General features: G+C 41.6%; 1 protein-coding gene across 3 annotated transcripts; it reads left to right on the top strand.

Annotated features, from left to right (window-relative positions):
* The first annotated feature begins 20 nt into the window (after positions 1 to 20).
* LOC148425269 (double-stranded RNA-specific adenosine deaminase-like) lies at positions 21 to 13,798 on the top strand. Of its 3 annotated transcripts, none has more exons than XM_088410272.1 (16): positions 21 to 114; positions 2,753 to 4,170; positions 4,812 to 5,023; positions 5,177 to 5,372; positions 5,456 to 5,658; positions 6,765 to 6,900; positions 7,004 to 7,233; positions 7,361 to 7,517; positions 8,661 to 8,829; positions 8,923 to 9,016; positions 9,105 to 9,221; positions 9,326 to 9,453; positions 9,544 to 9,726; positions 10,694 to 10,806; positions 11,055 to 11,182; positions 12,803 to 13,798. In XM_088410272.1, exons 2-16 carry the CDS (start codon positions 2,845 to 2,847, stop codon positions 13,113 to 13,115), a joined length of 3,705 nt encoding a protein of 1,234 aa, XP_088266398.1. In that variant the 5' UTR covers positions 21 to 114; positions 2,753 to 2,844; the 3' UTR covers positions 13,116 to 13,798. The 3 variants fall into 3 exon arrangements, with proteins under 3 accessions (XP_088266398.1, XP_088266396.1, XP_088266397.1); XM_088410270.1 differs by having other exon boundaries at positions 4,695 to 5,023; XM_088410271.1 differs by lacking the exon at positions 21 to 114 and adding an exon at positions 1,073 to 1,248 and having other exon boundaries at positions 4,695 to 5,023.
* Positions 13,799 to 16,860: the final 3,062 nt, after the last annotated feature.

Raw genomic sequence — 16,860 nt, 5'->3', positions numbered from 1 at the left:
GACACTTCGTCGGTCGTGGTCGCGAGGTGATGCTGTCACAATCCCCTGTATCGTTTCAGGGGTTGTTTGCATGTCCGCAATACGCTTTCTGCTGTGGCGGACTAACGGATTGAGGTAATTGGTGAAATTCCTCGCTGTTTGGTCGAATACTTTAAAGGTTTGTTGGGTAAACTGCGTTTTGTGACCAGCGAATTATCTGTGTACCAGACGCTAGGGTAGAAATGGTGCAGTGGCAGTGCGGCACACGGCTGCCACTTGCATGGAGCTAGGCTGCTACACGGGCTAACCTCCGTTAGCTTGGAGAATGACTTCTGATTCGTTTTTACCCTGATGCTTAAAACAAAAAAGAAAAAAAACATGTTCCGTGTAATGTAATGTAATGTAAACCCCTATTTTGTTTGATCAAACCTTGTAAGTTGTTGCTTTGCCTCAAACATCAAAATTGTCAAGAATTTTCAAAACAAAACAAAAATCTTAATTTCACATTTACACGTCTGAAATGACCTTTTTTGTTGGCGCACCAATTTACCTCTTTACGTTTACATTCAAAACGTGGACCGATTTTACTTGAACTTATTTGATTAACATGCTTGCTCCAACACGTGTAAAATATGTATCACTTGCACTCGTGACGTTAGAAGAGTGATGCATATTGAGTTTGTGTATTGTCTCTAGTCCTAGTATAAAAATTATGGAGTATGTTGATTTAATAGCATTTTGGTTCTTTGGTCAAGGTTTTAATCTATGTGCTGACTCGTTTTGTGATTGACCCAATATGTTTTCGCTTTCACTATGTTTTTCTGTGGCGTCTTTTAACTTTGCTCAATGCCACAATCAGAATTGTTGCCTCTATGAGTGAACTTGGAGCGTTTTTGTTTTAAAATACTACAACCACCACACGCCACTGGTCTGGTTTCCGGTCACATGACTCAAACGGTAGTTAAAACGAATCTTAAGAGAAATCGAAACTGAATTTGCCTCAAGTTCGTTTGTTTACCTTGTCCTTTTGCACGACAATCGGAGACTTTGCTGGAGAAATCTGTTGCATAATTAAACAGTTTTTTTTTTTTACTAATCGCACTTGCATCACGAGTGTCATGTTTGCGCCTGAACCAATTCGCATGCGGAATAAAGCTAACTCTATTTAACTTACAGCACACACGCGGGTTTTGCGTGTAATTTTCCACTTTTCACTACCACCGTTTTAAAGCCTTCGTTTTTATACACATCACAGCGACTTCTAACAAGGTGAGATTCTCGAATTGCAAACATAATCACTTCAGCCACTTGAAAAAGCATTTAACGTCACAGTGAAGTATTTCGCTTTTTTTTTGTTTTTGTTTTTTACTTCGGTTCGAGTTTGATTTACATTTGAAGTCAATAATTAAAACACATTGAATTGGCTCAAAATGTTATATTAAAACTCGGTTCATGTATCCATCCATGGCAGTTTGTCTTCCACAGCCATAAGTTTTATTACCCATCAAGGGGAAACTCACTTAATTCGCTTTACCCTACAGCATTGTGATTTTTTTTTTGTACAAATATTTGCACTCCTTCTGCGTACACTCGAGTTTAAACATTGAGAGTCACAATTGTAATATTATTAGTTTGTTTTTGCAGAGGATGAAAAACCTATATGCTTATCATATTGTGTCTGAAAGTGCATGTGTGTTCAAATATCATAGTTCAAAGAATTTGTAACGCCACACCATCAAGGCTAATTCTATTAGCATGAAAATTTGCACTGTTGTGTGATCATTATGTTAATAGGCTTTCATAAGACAACATTATGTGAATACATATTGTGTTAATTATTTGTTTTAAGTTTAGTTTGTCACTAAAATTCACCTGGTAGTGTCAACTGACAGCTTGAATCAAGCACGTTTCCTCCTTTTTTTTCAAGAACTGTTCTCTCACTATTGCATTGTTTTATTTGCTTCAGTTATTCACCAAAACTGAACCAGAGTAAATGCAAACCAAATTTATACATCCATTTATACATTGTTTACAGATAAAGTAAAATCTTAAGTGCACAAAATATCATCATTGTAAAGGGTAGCCCAAAAGGGTTCTAAAAAATAACATTAGTCTTTGTCATCACCATTTCCATTTGTCCCCAGGCGTCTGTCTGTGTCAGCCCCAATTACTGTGATGCAGTAACTTTGTCATGTTGTCCCTTAACAAGGCACCATTTATTCAGGCCCGTTCACATTTGTGTAACAGGTCAGATATGCTGACTGAAGGAAACCTGACTCAGTATTAGATGTTTTCTTGATGTTAATGTTACGTATGCAAAAAAAGGGGGGAGGGGGGGGTGTAATGCGGATGAAAGTATACCCTTTCTGAGGCTTCTTTTTTTTTTTGTCGGTAGAATTTTTGTCTGCACAAGTCTCACATTACTCCGTCTAATTCACATCAAAAGGAAGGCTCGAAATAAAACAGAATAGCCACAAAAAGAACTAAATTATTCATTGCCGTCCTTTTACCCAGAGATTACGTTTCAGCATGACTGGGGCAGTCACCTTGCAATGTCTTTGTTGACTTTCGATGCCTATAACAGCAGCCATAGTGTTGATTTTCATCTTGTTTACCCCCATGGTACTTTCTATTGGTAAAAGATTGGTTCCTTATGTGATATTGTTTATTCTTTTAGAGTTTTTTTTAATGGGAAATAGATACTGTCCCTATCTCCTAATTCTTGTGTTTGTTTTTAATTATGACCTTGTGTTCGTTTTTGTTTTTCTTTCAGGTGTACTCACTCCATTTTCCTCTGAGCTTCAGGATTTGCTTTTGGTTACACATCCAACTACTTCAGCCCTCTACTTACTCAACCCCTGCGCTATGAGCAGAGGTAGAGGAGGGCCTTACAACGAACATTACTACCGGCACCCCCAACACTATCACCAGGCAAGGGAGCATTCCGAAAGATCTGGCCCTTCGTCTTCCTTCTCGAGAGGCGGACCGCAGTTCCAGCAGCCAATTCCGAATTATAGCGACAGGCATGACTGTCCTTTAGCATCCACTCAGCCTCCGTCTCCCCTTAGACCCTCTGCCCCACCCATACCAAGCCCCATTAAGAAACCTCCCACACCTAACCCATCCTCACATAGTCAAAATTGTGATCCCCATCCTGGCCTCAATTCCTTTCAGTACCAACAGGTCCAGTTTTTGAAAGGACAGAGCGCTGAGGCGCCGAAGTTCAAAGTCAGTCCTCACAAACCTGAGAGGCTTCATAATTCCTCATACCAGCAGCAGGCAGGTTACAATCGATATTCAAAGCCCCACTGGGATAGAGGGTATTACAGTCAGGCCCCCGGTCTTTTTGGACATCGGAATCAAAACCAGCTAAAAAGTAAAAACCGCTTCTCCAACAGCGACTGGAGCGTACATGCGAACAGTCTCTGGAACAGTTTCGAGAGCTTGTCTCTCTGCCAAACGAGGCCGTGCGTCATCACTCTCACTCCGGAAATTCAGGACCAGGTGCTCCGGGCTGTAAAACCAAGCAACAGTGTCTCTGCAAAATTGTTGAGCAAAAAGCTACATCTACCAAAAAAAATAATCAACCAGGCTCTCTACTCGTTGGAGCGTTTACAAAAAGTCTCCAAGCACGGACTTTCTCCTCCACTGTGGACTTTGTACAGCAAACCTGTAAGAGGCGAAGAACGTCAAAAGTCACATTCAGAGAAGCCACAACAGACTAAAGTCAAGTTAGAGATTAAAACGGAAATTGGAGAAGACTCTGACACAGAAACACAGTCTTACAGCTCTTCTTCAGAAGAAGCTCACTCATCTAGACAAAGTCAACCCATTCAAGGTTTCACAATGAGCGATCAAAAGGAACTGGTCCTGCGGCACCTTCTGGAATTAGCGCCGATAACCGCTCTTGTGCTAGCCAAAAACATGGGCTTGAGGAGTGCCAACCAGGTCAATTCCACCCTGTATGCCCTGGAGAGACTTGGCGACGTTGTGAAAAACCATGAAGACAAACCGCCTACCTGGGAGCTTTCAGCCCATCGCAAAGAGAGGATGATGAGGACCCTTAAAGCAACAAAATGTGAGCAGATGGAGGCAACTGAAAATGAGGAGAAACCTTTCTTATTGCCTGAACCGATGTCGGAACTCGAGCCACTGCCGTTTGACGAAACTTGGGTACCAAAGACTGAATCGGTAGGTTTTTGTTTTTGATGTTTGCTGAGGGGGGTATAATCTTTTTTTTTTTTTTTTTTCCGTTTTCATTGATGTAATGTAAATCCACTTCTTTGACTTGTTGACTATTTCTGTTGTCCAGTGTAGAGGGATGTTTGAAAGTAGGCAAGGGCTGATAACCGGTTTGACAGTTTGAAATTGTTTTAAAAAGATTTAAAAAGATTTTAATAACTGATGAAATTTTGGCATTATACTCAACTGCAGTTGAGTCAACAAGCCACCTCTTTGAAGTTAACACACACACACATTTCTGTATGTGAGGAGAGACAGAGGAAGGTAATTGACAAAATAGAACTGGTTGCCTTTGCATACGAGGACTTAAAAAAACCTTCATGTGTAAGTGCCAGCATGTAGTATTAAGCCTCAAGGACAATATGAGTAGCCCATAGGTCTGTTCTAAAAATGATTAAGTGAAGTAAAATGAGAGACAAAAGCTTAAGAAAAACATTTCCTAATTTGAATGACTTTATTTGTTTTACTTTCAGCTGTCGCCTAGCACAGTTCAACTTCCTCCTGAAATCCCAATTCAGGAGGAAGTGGCTGTCGAGGGACAGTGGGCCTCTGACGATATTCCAGAATATCTAAACGCCATTCACAAACAGATGGACTTTGAGAGAGCGGACGAGGAATACGCCAACCCAATCGGGACTGTTGCTGTGTCTCTGGCTGCACCGCCGGCACAGAACCTTTGGGCAAAGTTGCAGGAGGTTCGTCTGAAGAATCCTGTGAGCGGCCTCATGGAGTACGCCCAATATCTGGGCCAGAGTTGTGAGTTCATACTCCTCGATCAGTCAGGACCCTCCCATGACCCCAGGTTAGATCCTCCAAGCTCATTTTGTGACATTGTAATTGATCTTCACTCTGCACATAAAGGATAATAAACAGCTATTGATGATGTTTAATGCTAGCATCTCGTACGAGATTTCTCAACACGCCTAATTTTTCCTTGAATTATTCTGTCTGCCAGATTCCGCATGCAGGTGATGCTAAATGGGAGACTGTTTCCAATAGTTGAGGCATCAGCGAAGAAGGTCGCAAAGAAAGACGCCGCCGCCGCCACTTTGCTGATTCTCTTCGGAGAAATGCAGGGAGGTGCAAGTGGCGGCAATGAAGGAAGTACTGCCGGTACAAACCAAACAACGGGCGTGGTCTCCAACTCTGATGTAAGTTGGGTCTCCTGTCACACCATTGGTAAAATAGAGGCTTTGATGATGACAATAAAATGAGGAGTGACTGTTATTTCCAGGGCACGAGTGAGGGCTCAGGGGGGGCTTTTGGAGGAGGTACTGTGGAAGTGATGGGAATGCCCGACGGACCCCGGCAGCCACTGTCACGCTCACTGCCTGGAGGGAAGAATCCTGTTTCTGTTCTGATGGAATACAGCCAGCGCAGCGGGAACCCCATTGAATTTATCATCACTGGCCAAGTTGGCCCGCCACATGATCCAAGGTACTTAATCGTACACTACAATAGCCTTTGGCTTTTTATTGTAAATGCTACCCAAGCTGTCATTTAATTGTTTCTAAATCAGTGGTTCTCAACATTTTTTCCGTGATATATATTTTGGGGTTAGTAACCCCTAGCCAGTGCAAAGCATTTTCGGATGAAAAACAAAAAACACTAAACATGCCATCTCTGTCTGATTCAATAAACTTTGAAACTGCATTTCTGTCTAGGCATATTTTACTCAGCGAGTCCAGTGGATAGGTTGTGTAACATCACCTGTATTATTTCTGGCTCATCCGTCGGAAGATTTGTCACTGATGACTGTGCATTCATATAAAACTTTGCAAAAAGTAATGTTTCAAATTATTTGCTCTTAATTGGAAATGAAAATTAACTGTTCCTGTCATGGCATTCAAAAACATTGAATTAATGTACTTACAGAAACTGTTAGTATTTCCTGAAGTGCCTTCACATACCTTCAAGGATACTTTTACCTACATTTGAGAACCACTGCTTTAAAACAACCAACTCTGTTTTTAATGAATCCTTTTTTTTATAATTTTTTATTGTTTTAAATATCAAAGTGCTAACAAATGACAGTATGATGCTCAAAGGTGAAAAGTGGCGCCCTGATTTAGTCATTAGAATGTGAACATTAAGTTTGTTCACTAGCCCACCCGCGGCGTCTTTCTTTTTGAATGTGGTGCTCCCCCATCTCATGTTTGTCACAAGGTCCTTCATCTCATCTCACTTCCCTCCTCCAGAAGCATTCTGTTACACAGTTCTGCCTGGCCTGTGTCAATTCAGTCATTTGACCTATATTTCTACTTCTTTTGGCCCTCGGCATAGTCAGCTGACTCTGCCACACAGCATGCGTGTTTTTTTTTCCTGAATCTGCCACAAGCCGTGTGTTAAGCTATCACTGCACTATCACACCAGCTCCTCTCATTGTAAAGCTACACGATCAGTAAATGACAGTTGTTTACGTTTTTAGTCATCCAAGAGGAAGTTGGTAAGCTCTGTTTGTCAAGTGTTCCAGGGAAAAGTTGTGTGGTGATGTTTAGAGTTCAAACACTAAAGTCGGTGTCAACCGCCTCTCTTGTCCTCAGGTTTATGTACCGAGTTAAGGTTGGAGAAAATCTCTTTTCGGAGGCCTCAGCTCCAAGCAAAAAGGCAGCGCGCCAGCTGGCAGCCGAAGAGGCCGTCAAAGAATTGATGGCCGACGGTAGGCTGCAGCTCAACAAGGTGAGGAGCGACAAGATGAGCAAACCACTCGAGGTTTTATCGTCTTTCTTTCCGCATATGGGCTTGAAAATGTTGCCTGTGTCTCCTTGCCGTGCGGCTGCAGCCTCAGTTGCCCCTCGGTTCCTCCAGCGATAGCGACAGCTGCGGGACTTGCCCCACTCTGCCGCCTCTGACAGCCGACGAGTTGCGAGCAGCCCACGAGGCCGGGGTCGGGGATCTCATCAACCACCTGAACAACAATGCCGTCTCAGGGCTTCTGGAGTACGCCAGGGCCAGGGGATTTGCTGCTGAGATCCGCCTAGTGGGCCAGTCCGGGTCAGCACACGAGCCCAAGTATGTGTGAGCTTCCCATAGGGGTCTCAAAAGTCCTGTCAAGTCTTTTTTTTTTTTTTTTAATATATATGTTTTTTTTTTTTGAGGGGGGACACAGCAAGTCCTGATTTTCTTTTTGGGTTTTCAGATTTACCTATCAGGCCAAGCTAGGTGGACGTTGGTTCCCACCAGTTTGCGCCTCGAACAAGAAGCAGGGCAAACAGGAGGCAGCCGACGCTGCGCTACGCGTTCTAATTGGAGAGGCCGAGAGGGCGGCCCGCACTGGGGAGCTGATCCCCGCTGAGGTATTTCTTTTTCCCTCCTATACAGACCTACGTTTTAGTCATTAATGGCTGACCCAGATGTTAGGTTAATATAAGTTCAAATAGACCTTGAAAAAATGACCTTGAAATAACTAGCATGGATGTTCAATGGCACCTTTTTTTAAGCCATTACCATTAATATCGTATTTCTCTGGTACAAGGTGAGTTTTTTTTTACCCTCATTTTCAATCACCATATTTGGGTGGGGTCGATGAAAAATGTATACTCCGTATATACAATGTATAAATGGCACTAAAAGTACCGTAATTTCACCATGTGTTTTATTTGGACAGCCATGATCTATGTAACCACTGTGGGGTGTAGACTTATAATCGCCTTTTTGTTAAATTGATCCAAATTGCAGTAGAAAAGGGGGGTCGACCTATAAGCGAGGTTGACTTGATTTTGTTTGTTTGTTGTTTGTCAATAAACAAAACCATGTGTACTGATTTTCATGTGTTCTGAGGAGGAGATTTTGCACTGTTTACGTTCACACAAGACCTAAATAAAAAAAAGACCTTTCATTTAGTTCTGACAGATGGCAGAAATTTCACTATGAGAATTTAAGTCCAAAATGCAACACAAACTCTTTTTAACATATGCTGCGCTTGTGTGTATTTTCTGCTGGTAATCCGGTTTAATGTTATTACAAAATGTATTTATAAAATGATTAAAATGTCAATAATTATAACATTATTACAGATGCATTTGTACTGCTAAGGACTGCTTTCGAGTAAACACCTGATTCTTACTACATTTGAGTAATTGCCTATGGCCACTATTTGAGGAAATAATGTCGTAAAAAATCAGTGATGGTTTTATGTTCTCTATGTAATACTTTATCTTCCAATTTCTCCACCTCCAATAATGTACTAAACAGCGCAGTGTGTGCATAATTCAATACACAACCATCACTATGGATCTACATTTTTAGGTAGCTAGCAAATGCAACAATAAATCAAGGGAATTGCCCTGTAGCCTAAAGCTCCAACTATCGTAAACGCATTTTATGTTTCCATATGGTACAGTTACCAGGCTACCCAAAGGAAAGCCGCAGGAAATAGTTTTTGAGTGGAACTACCAATAGTAGAATGTACTTATGGTCCTGTAACTCTCCTTTTGTAGCTTCCTGTGAGCGGCAGCACGTTGCACGACCAGATTGCCATGTTGAGCCACCAGCGTTTCAACGCCCTGACCACACGCATCCAGCACAGCCTGCTGGGCCGCAAGATTTTGGCCACAATTGTCATGCGTAGGGGGGAAGGCCTGGGAACTGTTGTCAGCCTGGGAACAGGTCCGGACGCTGTTTTCCAGAAAATCATTATCGATTTGAAACATTTCAGTCATTTGTGTAATAGATTCTGTGTGTCCTTTTTGTCGATTCAAGGCAATCGTTGCGTTAAAGGAGAGGAGCTCAGCCTCAAAGGGGACACGGTGAATGATGGCCATGCTGAAATCATCTCCAGAAGGGGTTTTGTTAGGTGCAAATTGATCCTTTAATTTTTTTAAATTTTTGTAATTACCAATCTCTCTACTGTGGCATTGTTTACAATTCTGTTTTCTGTTTAGATTTCTGTACAGTGAGTTACTGAAGCACTTTGAAAGTACAGACAACAGTATATTTGAGGTGGCGACGGACAACAAACTGCAAATCAAACCTGACATCACTTTTCACTTGTATATTAGGTGAGATGATGTTTTTGTTTCCCCCATTCCCCATTTTGCTGCCGCATGCGCCATTGATTTCATGTTACATCTCACCGCTCTGTTTCTTTTTGTCTCATTTGAAGCACGGCGCCATGTGGGGATGGCGCCCTATTTGACAAGTCGTGCAGCGAAACAGGGGAAGAGGTGGGCTGTCACCAGCCTCTGTTTGAGAATGCCAAGCAGGGCAAGCTGCGCACTAAGGTGGAAAATGGTGAGACCCACTAAACACGCCGAGATGCTATTCAGCGCACATTTTGGACCCATGTGACCTTTTCGATTTGTGCGCCGCCGCTGTCACGAGGTGAGGGAACCATCCCTGTCGAGTCAAGTGCTATCGTGCCTACCTGGGACGGAATCCAGCATGGGGAGAGGTTGCGCACCATGAGCTGCAGTGATAAGATCCTGCGCTGGAACGTGCTGGGCCTACAGGGGGCGCTCCTCACTCACTTTCTGCATCCCATCTATCTAAAGTCAATCACACTCGGTAAACCTTTTGGTTGCATATGCTCTCAGTCTGTATTAGTTTAAATATTATCTCTGTCACTGATTAGAACTCTTGGTTTCCATACATAATATTTCACACACATACTTGTTGACCACACAATTAGGTACACGTGCATCTGATAATGTGATATAATTGACGTCCCAAAACTGTTTTATTTCAAACCCATTTTAGAATGACACTCTTAAAAATATATGGCTAAACGATTATTTCAAATGTTACGTTTATTACAGTGCTTCTCAACTTTTTTTTAGAAAGATGTACGCCCTGTGAAATATTTTTTGCAGGCATGCACAATCTAACCGCTGCAAAGTAGTTTTGGTTGAAATACAAAAGAAGACCTGTGTTTGATTTATGAAACATGGAACTACATTTGTTGCGGTATCGCTTGGTTTATTCATTTTTCAGGAACTCCAGATAATAGATCAGGTAACATGATCTATTTTATTTCTGGCTCATCTGCCAAATATTGTATCACTAATGACAGTGCACATCCATATAAAACTTAACAAGCTAAATTTATATCAAGTTTTTCAAAACAACAAATTTAGCATTAATTTTCCTGGTGTTCCAATTAATTTGCAAAGAAAGCTGAAGCGTTCCTGTCACAGCATTAAAAAGCAATAAATTAGATTTGCTGACACTTGCAGGAACGTTTTAAAATGTTATTTACCCCCTAAATTGCCAAGACATACCCTAAGGGGTACTCATCTCCCCATTTGAGAACCCGAGGATTAGCTTTCTGGACATTTGACAAACATATTCTGTGGACTTCTTCTAACAACCCAGGCTAAACTTAGCTCCTTCCTGACACACAAAGCTTGTCTGTTGTTCAAGGTGTATCACTTTAACATACTTTAACCACTCATATTCAGGCCAAAAATATCCTAACTTTTTTTTTTTTGTCAAGTGTGTGCGTGCGTACAAAACTGTGCTCTCTTCTGTTCAGGCTATCTGTATAGCCACGGTCACCTGACCCGAGCCGTGTGCTGCAGGCTGGCCAGAGATGGCGATGCATTCGGCCAAAGCCTCCCTCCTCCCTTCCAGCTCAACCACCCTGAGGTGAGAGCACTGTCATAAATCACTTTGTGTTTCTTTCACTAATTGAAGCCCTCCAGTTGTTTGCTTTATCAACAAAACAAGTGTATCGATCGGCCGGGTTCTAAACAAGCGGGTCAGTCTCGATGTGAGGTGAAATCTGACAGCCGAACTAATTGTCTCGGATGTGTGTATTACTCGAGTGAGTTAGCATTCTGATGCTACATCCAACCTGTTGCATCAACCCCCCACACCCTCTGGTTGCTCCATAGGTTGGCCGAGTCAGCGTGTACGACTCCACACGACACACAGGCAAAACCAAAGAATCGAGTGTGAACTGGAGCCTTCCCGACCACACCAGTGTGGAGGTTCTGGATGGGACCAAAGGCAAACTGGACGGGTACGTCACCAAATTACAGCCAATGTTAATTGTGAACACCTCTCCAAAATTGTGGAACCTCTGAAGGTCAAGACCCTTATTCACTGCCAGTCCAGTTAAAATGGATTTTTGACTTCCTATAGCTGTCGATAGAGCACAGCAATTTTTTTTTCGTATCTTAGCCACCCACCAATCGATTAAAAACCGCCCATTGTTCTGACTCACTCTAATGGAAAAACTGAGACCTCTGCATCAGGTTTTGATACAGATTGCTTTACTTTCATTTGTTTAATTGAACCACAAAAGTGTAGCAAGCTTGTCAAGGAAGATGTGAGTTACGACAAAGAGATGAAACATAGGATAGGAAAAAAGAGGGTGTTGATATAATCAATACACCTTACATTGATAGCATTTCAGTGAAGGGACCACTCCTTGCTTTACAGGAGTATTTAAAAAAAAAATCCAATTATATGCTGTATATTAGGATGGGTAAGTGCAGATATAGCCTTATTTCAAGTTATCGGCACTTGCAATGGCAGCCGATACTTAGGATCAGGGACTGAACATTTGGAGAATATACAATTAACCATGCTGTTTTAATTGAAAAAGAAAAGGAATGCAACTTGGGATTTAGTATAGGTAATTTCTTTAAAATGATCTCCTCTTTTCTGGAAATGTCTTATAAAATCTTGTGCATTTGCTGTGGGTGGCCACTCAGGAATGCTACTTGTCGTAATAGTGGTATGAGTATTGAGTATCACTGGCTCCACTTAAGAATTGAGTATTGTATTGGTCAGAAAAAAATGGTATCAAACATACCTACTTTTTATGGATGCTGTAATTGTATGTGGTTATGCATACATACCCCAATTTTTTTTTAAATTTATAATGAAATCGTGTGCAGTTTTAATTGGCTATGGTCAGCCATTCATAAAAACTAGATGTCCTAATACTACTGGTATTGGTGCTTGGTATTGTTGACTTAAGTCAAGAATTGGTTATCGTACTGGTATTGGTCTGAAAAAAATGGTATCAAACATACCCACTGTTTATAGATGCTGTATTAGTATGGGTTTTATGCATAAAACACCCAGTTATTTATTTGTCTTTAATGAAAACGTATTTGTAATCAATTACTCAACTCAAGAATTGAGTATCATACTGGTATCAAACATCCCTACCGTACTGTATATAGATCACAGGTGTCAAACAGTCCTTGAGGGTCAGATTCAAGTGATTAGGATCATTTTCAAGCTCCTGCAGAGCTTGCTAATGAACTAATCATGTGAATCAGGTGTGTTGGGGAGAGAAAACCAGAAAACATCCATGATACCGGCCCTCGAGGAATGCAGTTTAACACCTAAGATATAGATGTTGTATTGATATTGGTTTATGCGTAGGTTCTCCCAATTTGTATTTTATTTTATTTTTTAAAGACATCTTGTGTATTTTTTGTTTGCTACAGTCGGCCACTCATGAAAGCTAGTTGTTGACCACTGTACAACAGTTCACTTCATTTTCGATTGATGTTCAGTAGGCCTTAAAAAGGCTCCAATACACCAGAAAAAAACAGCTTGAAGTTGTTGTTTTTTTTGTTGTTTTCTTTTAGCCTGAACTATGTTCCAAATGTGGTTCCTACAGGAACAAGCTGGCCGTGTCCCGCGTCTCCAAGTCCAACCTGTTCTGTCTGTTCCGCATGCTGTGCCAGCGCTGCGAGCGCACCGACCTCCTAGCCATGAACTCGTACTCTCAGGCCAAGCAGGCGGCCAGCACCTTCCAGCTGGCCAAGTTCCGCTTCTTCCAAGCGCTCGGCGACCACGGCTACGGCGCGTGGATCGGCAAACCGCTGGAGGAAAAGAGCTTCGAGGCAGCGGAGGACACGGTGAGCGTGCCCGCCGCCTTTGGTGGCAGTCGGAACGGAGGAGGGATGGAATACAACCAGGCGGAGGCGTAGCGTGAAACGTTTATGGTTTTCCGGGCGCCGGGCCGCTGGAAATGGGAGGGCGACAAAAAAAGGACAATCAAAGCGTAGCCACTGGCCGATCATGTGTCATCTGTTGAAAACGTGTCTTGAGGCTAACAACTGACTGATAAGAGGAGGAAAATAAGATAATGAGAAGCCTGCAGGAGGAACGGGCTTGAAAATGGCAACGGAAAGATGGAGCAAAACAAAGCTGCTATATTGAGTAGATTATCTTACAATGCGTCGCAATCGCTGACAGCTTCCATGTCTTAACATCATGTGACCTGCCAGTGATGCAATTTTTGTCTTTCAAAGATGATCACGATGACGACGACGAAGCTGAAAGAAGACCGAGCTTTACTTAGTGATTTTTTTTGAGTGGACACAAGGCGCCTCTATTGATTTAAACCAGCTATGAAAAACCACATCCATCCCTACGTGGTCGCCGTGGTTACCATTAGCACACCATAGTTTCGTGCATCTGTTCGAGCAGTCCTATGCTTTTATATACAAACAAGAAAGATGTCATGGCCCCCGAGCTACACACTAGTTCTATTCGTTAGGATGGTCTTTTGTGAGATCACCGCCATCGCATGTTTCTGTAACCTTGTCCTGTGTCCTTATTTGGTCATTCCACTTTTGCGATGAGAGGGGGAAAAAAAAAACGTGAGCGCCTCTTCTCGAATTTTTTTTTTTTTTTTTTTTTTTTTTTAGTTTTTTTTTTTTTAGACGATGTAATATGCAAACTAGCACAAGTGCGATCCAAATACCCCAGAAATGGGGAAATGTCCTTCCTGTAGCAAAACTATAGTGTTTCTGGCTACTGTGTTTTGTGCACACGTGCTTCAACTGGAAATTAAGTGGGCCTTTTTTTAATTGTTTATTTTTCCGCTGTGCTCACCTGACGCCTGCGGAAAAGCTCTTAAAACACACCGTTTTTTTTTTTTTTTAAGCTTTAGATTGAACCTGTGAACCACACAAAATCTCTTTGAATAGATTGTTTTATTTTCAAATCCATGTATTTTTTGGGCCATCGTTTAAAAAAAAATGCCACTGGCTCCATTGTTAGCAATACAGTGTATTCTAGACCTTCAATGTGTGTGTCTCTGTAGGTTTAATATTGTAAAGACCTGTTTTTTTATATTCAAATCATGGTTGGAACTTTCAAGAAGAATAAATTAACCATATTCCACCGGAATGTGTTTGGAAGTTTCTTCTCATCTATCATACAGAATTCATACATCATCTGCTGCTTCTCCCTTAGGCCAGGGGAGCTTTCTTTACCTCGGGGCAGAATATTAGAGAAGGGCGCTCCGTGTAACCTTCGGGGGTTGCCCGTCTTTGTGTCAAATCTGCGTGCTATCCCCTCTTTGCCGAAACATGACTGAAGGGTGTGATGCTACCATACCAACGGGGGAGTTGGGCTAAAAATGGCTTCCCTGCAACGCTCGGTGGGATCAGCAACAAATGCGCACGGCTCTGGGCTTGAAGAGGTGTGAATGTCGACTAGACCTTGTGGAATCAGGTCTGGGTGACCTGATGTTAGTGGTGCATTAACAAGAAATCGGATGGGGGTTTCCCTGCGTGGGGCTCAGTGCAGAGCTCCTGTTATTAACTCGTTTGATGCTAGTTACTTTCAGACATTTCTTTCTTCATTTTTTTTTTTTTTTTTAAATACTCTTGCCTGCAAAGATGTGTAAATACGTCTTTGGGATTGAAAGAGTTGAGGCTGAAAAGCACGAGTGGTTTATGCTAGCTTTTTTTTTATGATTAGCATTATAAAGGGTACCCTAAAAGAATATGACCCGTTATGGTTAAAAACTGCGCTGACCCAATGGTTTATACAAAACAATGTATTTTTTTAAAGTTGGGTGAAATTGACACATTGGGTTGGTCTTTTTTTTTAATTTTTTCAATTCTTTTCCCGTAATGTTCCAATTTTTTGGACACATTCTTCGCTGTTCTTAAGCCTGGTAGTGTAATGACTAAATGGTCGCGCTATGGTGGAATTTGACATAATGTCACTATCTGGGTGAAATTTCAGCTATCAAGTGTTTTGTTTCAGTGTTTTCCCTTGATGAGAAAGATGAAAGGCTGCACACGGGTTAAACCATAATAGAAATATTTTTAACCCGGTCTGTTTTTAGAGGGGATGAATCATCTCAGCCAGTTATGGAGAAGAAAGAGCACGCAATCACGTATTGTGAAATTGATATTCAGTTTTATCTGATTCACAAGTGTAAATGATAACACTAAGGTAAGGTACAGTCATCCAACACTTCATCTTTATTACAACTTAGTCCGTTTCTATTTGATAACTTGATTGTAATCTTGAACCGGGGTGGACTTATATTTAGCTTTAGGCTAATGGGTAATTTCTCCCCAAATGTTTTTTTCTTCATCTTCAAAATGCTTCATCTATCATAATTGCTTTGACAGCTCCTCCTTCTCAAACAATGAACTATTCCATCTTTACTTGCATGTGCAGCATTAGCACTCGCAACCTGTAAGAACAATTGTGAAGAAAATGAAGAGGAATTGTTCCAGTGAAACAAAGGTAAGAGTTTTTGTTTGTTTTTTTAATCAAAAACTGCAAAAGATGAAAACCTTTTTTGAGACACATTTGACCGTCTTTGCACTACGATCAGTGTCAGGTCAATGAAGATCATCTGTTGTGGTGAAAAAAACTTAAGTCAGTGCTGTAAACCGATGTGAAGGCCCCCCAAAAGACGACAAAGATGCCCCTGATCTTGAATGACATAACAGAGTTTGACATGGACAATCATTGTCAGCCACTTCCTGTCAAGAGCCTAGACGGCAACGCTACCCGCCAATTAGTCATGTTACCGATGCCCCTCCTCCCACAGACACTTAAAATCAATGTCATGCAGGAGTTAACATTTATTAGCTCCGAACTAATTTGTCATCAGCTATGCATGCATATATGAGCACTAATGAGAGCCTATTTGAACCCCCAAGCCTTTCTCCAAGTCAAGTATTTGGAGAGTTGGACTAATGATGAAGAGTGAGACAACAAGCACGTAGGAGCGAAGGGGTGGGGGGTCTTGGAATGAAATATTAGTCCAGAGCCGAATGCTTAGAGGAACCAATCGATGCCCTCCAAAGGAAATAAATGAGAAGAGGGAAAGGGGGAATATCTCAGAAGCTGAGCTGGGGCGTGCAAAGTCCTCATTGGAGTCAAAGTGTGAAGACGCGAGATCACAACAACTTGAAAGTGCATCTACGCTTAATGAAGACCAGGCGGCGAGGATGAGGGCATCTCACAGAGGTACAAAGAGGACAAAATGAGAGTAAGAAAAAAGTGAGTGGAAAACTTCAGTGTTCAGGAAAAGCTTGGAGAGACTTTTTGATGGCTTTGAACATGGTTCAATCTCAATTTAGCCACATTCCAGTCATCAGGTGTGCACTTTTGCAAACCCCTTACTTTAGCTGTAAATTTCGCTTAAAACAGTATTTAAAAAAAAAATCTATCAAACGGTCACATTGATTGTGGGAATACATTTGGAACTATTTATCTTGGGCTTAACAATTATCATTCCAGTCTATTCCCACTTGATGTGTGTTCACAGTCAAGTTCAACTTCAGTTTCACTTGACAGCAAAACTTTCTTTCAGTTAGTATTTTTCCATTGCTATAGATCTGTGTGTCGGTCCATCTTTCATTATTCATACAATTTTTTAACTCTCTCTACGGTTTACAAATCTATACGATGAGA

Source organism: Hippichthys cyanospilos, chromosome 3 (genome assembly GCF_059441005.1).
Source record: "Hippichthys cyanospilos isolate Australia breed blue-spotted pipefish chromosome 3, RoL_Hcya_1.0, whole genome shotgun sequence".
NCBI classification, from domain to species: Eukaryota; Metazoa; Chordata; class Actinopteri; order Syngnathiformes; family Syngnathidae; genus Hippichthys; species Hippichthys cyanospilos.
Note: the sequence above shows the minus strand (reverse complement) of the source record. Positions and strands in the feature narration are given on the sequence as shown.